Source organism: Tupaia chinensis, unplaced genomic scaffold, assembly GCF_000334495.1.
Source record: "Tupaia chinensis unplaced genomic scaffold, TupChi_1.0 Scaffold149383_1, whole genome shotgun sequence".
In the NCBI taxonomy this organism is placed as follows: Eukaryota; Metazoa; Chordata; class Mammalia; order Scandentia; family Tupaiidae; genus Tupaia; species Tupaia belangeri.
The window spans coordinates 3,334,560-3,340,571 of record NW_006209227.1 but is presented as its reverse complement, the minus strand read 5'-3'; the positions used below and the strand labels follow the sequence as shown (position 1 = coordinate 3,340,571).

The 6,012-nt window shown below is 60.0% G+C and overlaps 1 protein-coding gene across 4 annotated transcripts in view; it reads right to left on the bottom strand.

Annotated features, from left to right (window-relative positions):
• MROH2A (maestro heat like repeat family member 2A) overlaps positions 1-6,012 on the bottom strand; it is a 72,921-nt gene that overhangs the window by 9,571 nt on the left and 57,338 nt on the right. For all 4 annotated transcript variants that reach the window (XM_006171159.2, XM_006171162.2, XM_006171161.2 and 1 more), the window contains exons 28-34: positions 5,343-5,466; positions 4,761-4,879; positions 3,821-3,973; positions 3,289-3,443; positions 1,460-1,619; positions 1,185-1,378; positions 149-286 (exon numbers count right to left, since the gene is read on the bottom strand). In XM_006171159.2, the coding sequence (XP_006171221.1) occupies positions 149-286; positions 1,185-1,378; positions 1,460-1,619; positions 3,289-3,443; positions 3,821-3,973; positions 4,761-4,879; positions 5,343-5,466 (1,043 nt within the window). The remainder of the gene's footprint in view (positions 1-148; positions 287-1,184; positions 1,379-1,459; positions 1,620-3,288; positions 3,444-3,820; positions 3,974-4,760; positions 4,880-5,342; positions 5,467-6,012) is intronic.

Sequence of the window (6,012 nt, the reverse complement as noted above, 5' to 3'; positions counted from 1 at the left end):
TTCCTGCTGTACTCCACCGCATCCCAGATCTGAGAAGTGCTTCCACGTGGCAATTCTCCCAGGAAAAAGGTACTCAGCCAAGAGTGGACCATGCGCCTCACAGGGGACCCTTCCACCCTGCATGGACATGACCCTGTAGATAGCCCACCTGGCCAGCAGGCTCACTCCCTCCAGGAAGGTCTCACTGTCCTCCAGGAGGCCCCACACAGCCTGTTCCTCCAGGGCCTGCACCAGGCGCTCACTGGCAGCTCTTCTGAACAGGAGCTGCATGGACTTGATCGTGATCCTGGAGGAAGGTGGGAGCCCGTGATGTGGCTGCCCTCTGCAGCTCGCCCAGGGGAGGGCTGGTCCAGTGCCCAGGGGGAGGGCTGGCCCAGTGCCCAGGGGGAGGGCTGGTCTGGTGCCCAGGGGAGGGCTGGTCTGGTGCCCAGGGGAGGGCTGGTCTAGTGTGCAGGGGAGGGCTGGTCCAGTGCCCAGGAGAGGGCTGGTCCAGTGTGCAGGAGAGGGCTCGTCCAGTGTGCAGGAGAGGGCTGGTCCAGTGCCCAGGGAAGGGCTGGTCCAGTACCCAGGGAAGGGTTGGTCCAGTGCCCAGGGGAGGGCTGATCCAGTGTGCAGGAGAGAGCTGACCCAGTGCCCAGGGAAGGGCTGGCCCAGTGCCCAGAGGGAGGGCTGGTCCAGTGCCCAGGGAAGGGCTGGCCCAGTGCCCAGGGGAGGCTGGCCCAGTGCCCAGAGGGAGGGCTGGTCCAGAGGATGGCAGGCCTGGGGAAGGACTGGCCCAGGGGGAGGGCTGACCCAGGGAAAGTGCTTGCCCAAGGGGAGGGTTGATCTGGGGGAGGACTGGCTGAGGTGGGGGTGGAGAGAAGAGAGCTGGCATCGTCACACTCTGGGTCACTGCACTCCCACCTGAGAGGCAGGGTTCCCCAAACCTGCCGGTGTAGCCCACGGGGCCGAGGTGGCACTCATGGGACAGAGCTGAGTCCACAAACTCTGAAAACCACTCCATGCCAGACACATGAGGAGGATCGATCAGCTTCCAGGAATTTCTCTTCCTCAGCAAGAGGGAGGGCCCCTCACTGGAGGGGACTCATGGAGCCCAGCGGTTTTTGGAGGCCAGCCCAGACCTGCTCCCTTGTAACTTCTGGTACCTTCCACCTGCCCTCCTGCCCACCCACACTTCACAGCACCTGTGCAGGTTCATCTCCTCGGGCAGGGGCCCCGTGTGGACCAGCCTCCACGTCTTCAGGATCGGGGAGGTGACCTCGGGCCGGTAGTCGCTGCTGAGTTGCAGCAGGAGGGTGTAGACGAGGTCGGAGAATAGGTCCATGAGCTTGTCGTCACAGGCCGTCTTCTCAATGAGAAGGTGGATGGTGCACAGGGTCTGCAAACAGAGGGTCTGGGGGCGTCGGGGCTCCTGCTCTGAGACCCCTGAGGAGCCCTGGGACCTACCCCTGCAACTCACCATCAGGGGGTCCACCGCGGCCAGGCGCCAGATGTCAGCCTTGGAGGTGGCGTTCACCTTGGGAGTGAACCGCGACTGCAGCCGGCCCATCAGGCTGTGAAGCATGGTCCGCGCAAAGGGCACGTTCTCTGCCACGGCCAGCCAAACCTCCTTCAGGTGGCTGGCCAAAGACAGGGCACAGGACTGTGAGTTTCCTGCCAGGGCACATGCAGGAAAGAATCCCTTCTGACCCCTCAGCATGCCCTTCTTGGGGCTAAGTCTCAGGAGGAGAGAGAGAGCCACCAAGGTTGTGTAAGGAGAAGCAGGGTGGGTCTCTGACCCCACACTCAGCCACCTTTCACGCCTATGGCCCTCCTGAAGAGGTAACTTAATATGCCCGTACAGAGGCTCGGCGAGGTGAGAATCTAGTAGGTTCTAAAGGGCTAATGCAACAAATATAACAAGATTGAATTGAACAGAGAAGTGCAAAGTGCCCATGGGAACACAGACCAAAAGTATGTGTACAGGTCAGTTTGGGCTAGGGGAAGGGGACACGCGAGGGCTAGTGGTGGGATCAGGAGAGAGACGAGCACAATGCCTGCATTAACGCCAAGGGCAACAAAGCCATGAGTGTGAGGAGACAGGAAAGTAGGCTTCTCACTCTATCAACAGCACGGAAATGGATAATACCAACCACTGGGTGAGCTAGGAAAAGGTCCCTGGGCTCTGGAACGTGGCCACGCTCCTACCTGGATTGTAGCCTGTGTGACCTAAACAGAGGAGACCGTGCCCAGCCTGACCACAAAAACTGTGTGATAATATGTGGGTGTGTTCTAACCTTCTTTGTTGGTGTTTGTTATGCAGCAATAGCTGACCAATACAGATTTTGGTGAACAAGTAAAAGCCAATCTGATGTGGCCACCAAGAATGACAGCCAAAGCAGGGGCCACACTGATAGGACTGCCTGCTGTCCCCCACCCACCCATTCCAGCACTGCCTGAAAGCCACTAAACCTCATTAGGTCACAATATTTGCCCTGCCCTCCACCTGGGCCCCCGGCCAGGCTGTGTTGAGGAGCAGCTCCATGGAGGAGCCACATTTGCACTTCACACAGGGGTGCAGATGGCTCTGAATCGAGGCCTGTTCAAAGCTCCTTTCTCTGACCACAGAGTGACATCTTCCGGTTCTGACTACTCCAGCACGGGCTCAGCTGCTCGGGGGTGACTGTGTCCCCCTTCCTGGGCCCTCTGTAGATGAATGCCAAGGCCTTCCCAAACATCTGCCCACCTGGTGAGAGCCTGCCCAGATACCGGCACTGCTGCAGCACACAGGACTGTGGTACTGCTGCAGAGATAATGCTGAGGAGGAGGGTGTGGCCACCTGATGGCTGTACGTCGGTCCATTCTGTCCCTGGGGGACGTGGCCTGCCCTCCCAGGCCACACTTTGAAAGACATGACCGATTAGAGTATCTGCAGAGGCCTGCTCAGACCCTGAGAGCCAGGTCCTGTGGCTTATCTGCTCAGAGCTCTGTTCTCTACAGGCAGAGATATCAGCCATGGGGAGATATTGGACTCTGGGGACACTGTCCCAGAAGGGCTACCAGGACACATGAGGCCCTGCAGGATCCAGACGCCAGCTCGATACGATGAAGCTATCAAGTCTGGGATCTGGGTCAGTGGTTCACTGGAGGCTGTGCCTCATCTCATATAGGAGAGACAGACAGAGGCTTTGGGCCTCCACCAGGTGGGACAACGCACCGCCCAAGGCCCCAAGTGCCGGGTCACGTCAGGGGTGAGTTGAGCATGGCCTGAGCTGAGTGGGAGGGCACACCGTCTCCCCGGGCACCCACCTCTCCATGGGCAGGGGCTGCCGCAGGAGGGCCGTGAGGACCGTCTCCCGGTGGTAGTGCGCCAGCAGGAGGATGCCCTCGATGAGGAGGCGCCGCACCTCCAGGTGGTCCACCACGGGCAGGTGGACCAAGATGGCGCCCAGGATCTCAGCCACCTGCCAAGGGGGTAGGGCGTCAGCAGGGCAGCGTGGGCCCCCATGTAGGCCCTTTCCTCCAGTGACTCTTAGCCAGCGGGACAGTGGGTAAATCAGCTGTACCCTCTACAGCACTTCGTTCGGGCTCTTCCTTGAACTCGTTTGATCTGGTTTCTGGTGTGGGAGGTGCGCTCTGGGAGAGAGAGCCTCGGGCTCCTGTCCACTAACTGACTGGGTCACCTTCAACACCTTTCCTCCTTGTTCTAGAGCTCTATTTCCTCCTCCTAGTCAGCAAGTAGGGGCTTGGGGGAGGAATTAGCAAGTGCAGTGGGGCCCTCGCCCTGCCTCTCAGTGCACCAGGTCACGTGCCCCACACCAGCCCTGCATGGCTCTGACACCTTGTCCTCCAGCTCCTTGACCCGCATCTGAAGGAAGGTGCTGATCCAGGTGACAGACGCCTTGTCGTGCCGCAGGTCCATGGCTCCAATGTTCTCACAGAGCTTCTGGATGAGCGAGACCACCTCGTCGCAGTTAAACTCCATGCAGACCACCTAGGACCAGAGCAGGCTGGTCCTGAGGCCTGCAGACCAAGTCCCAGGCCACTGCCCTTGCTCAGGGGAGTCGGTCCCCACCTCGGCCTTTCCCCACTGCATGGCCCAGCCCAGCCCCTGCCAGCCTCCCTGCCAGTCTCTGGTTGCCCAGGCGTGGCCCCAGCCCAGACCCCTTCTTTATTTCAAAGGGCTTCCTCAGTCACTGGTCCGGACTCAGAGGGCTTTTGGAGGTCCCCTCCTCTCCCACTCTGCATTGGCTCCCCTCCCCCTGCCCCAACCCCTCCCTGTCCTCTCTCCACTGCCCTGCGGCCTTCACACAGGGCATGTCCTAAGCTCTTATGTCCTTCCCTTGTCCTGCCACTCCACAAGCCCCCCTTGCTGCAGAAAGCCTCCTCTACCCTCCCCACCCCTACCAAGGCAGAAGAGCCCTTGCCCTCTTGAATCCTAAGCCCTGTTTGTGAGGTTCTCAATAAGGGCACTGATTAGGGTGACATTAGTGTGCCTGGTGCCAAGGCCCATGTGCAGGGCCCATGTGACCCATTCCCACGGCCCCTTCATGCTCAGTGCAGCATGTCTCAGGGACAGGAGAAGCAGTCAGGGAACATGAAGCCTACAACGTGCCAGGAACCACCGCAGGGACCTGGCCTACTGGAGGCCTTTTCACACAGGTGGCATCAGCTGCCCAAAGGTTGTTCAAGCAGCGACCAGCCAAGGAAGTACCCACCACCACGGATGGCCCGGGCACCAAGGCCGGTGTAGCAGCCCACCAGGCTCCCTAGCTCGTCACCTTGGCGATTCTGGAGGACGCACAGAACACCTTCTCCTCGTCGGCGCCCTCGAGGTCCTCCTTGCATCTCTCAAGCTCCTTCTCCTTGGATGTGCCCCATGAGGAGCAGGTCTGGCTCGCTTTGGGGACACGGTTTCAGACATGGTCAGCGAGGACACAATCTGGCCACGGCACTTCCCAGCACCGCCTGCCCTGACCACCGTCCAGCATCTGGACACCCGTCCCTTTGGGCCTCTGCTTCATGGCTCCTTCTACGCAGCCAGCCTCTGCCCACACACTTCTACACATGGCTTGGTGCCTGCACCCCACAGATCAGCTCCAGCCAGTGCTGCCAGGTCCCGGTAACTGCCAGCCGAACTTAGCCCAGTGAGGCCCCTCAGTGCCCACTACATGCCCTCAGCGAGTCTAACGAGTGGCTCCCTCCAGAAGCTTCAGTGGCCTCTCGGTGAGCTCCGCTCCTCTGCTCCCTCTGCTGGTCACCCTTGTCTCTGGGCCTGTCTGCTCAGAGAGGCCATGCTTCCCTCCAGGGCAGGCCTGCAGCCAGAGCCTCTCATCAGCCCCCATGTCGCTCCTTCCCCATACCGTGAAGATCTAACAGACTGGACAGGACATCGGTAGAGGCCATGCGGGTTCTTTGGTGAGTGTCGCAGGTGCACGGGACGATGAGTCCGACCAGCATTCCAAACTGCCCCAGCTTTAGGGGGATCTGAAAGACAGGCGACCTCCAGCTCACCCTCTGTCCTCTCATGTGTGCTTGGGGTGACTAAAGAAGATGAACCCTGCTCTGACAACACCCGTCTGGGGAGGGGAGGCTGCCACCACCCTCCTCCCATCCAAAATGTCAGCCTCTCCAGTCCCAGCTGGGACCTTGAAGGCTATCGGCCAGGATTCAAGGAGTTTCAGCTCAGGGCTGGCCTGAGTCATCTCGGACCTGGGCCCAGTTTCTACATCCGGGGCCTGCCTGCTCCTGTAACAAGCCGAGTGACCTGGGCAGGTTATTCCACCTCACAGTCTCATGTTCTCTGTCCATCAAGCAGAGATAATGTGGCACCTCCCCTTCCAGGGAATGTGCCCAAATGTCACTCAGCATTTGCCTGCCCAGCCTTGTTTTGCCGAGCCTCCATCTCCACCTCCACTCAGGGGCATCAGGACCAGGGTCCTGCCTGGCCTGCCCTCGCCATGCACCACTCCCAAGACAGCATCCCTGAGGACAAGGCCATCAGTGAGTATAAAGCCAGCAAGTGTGAGAGGG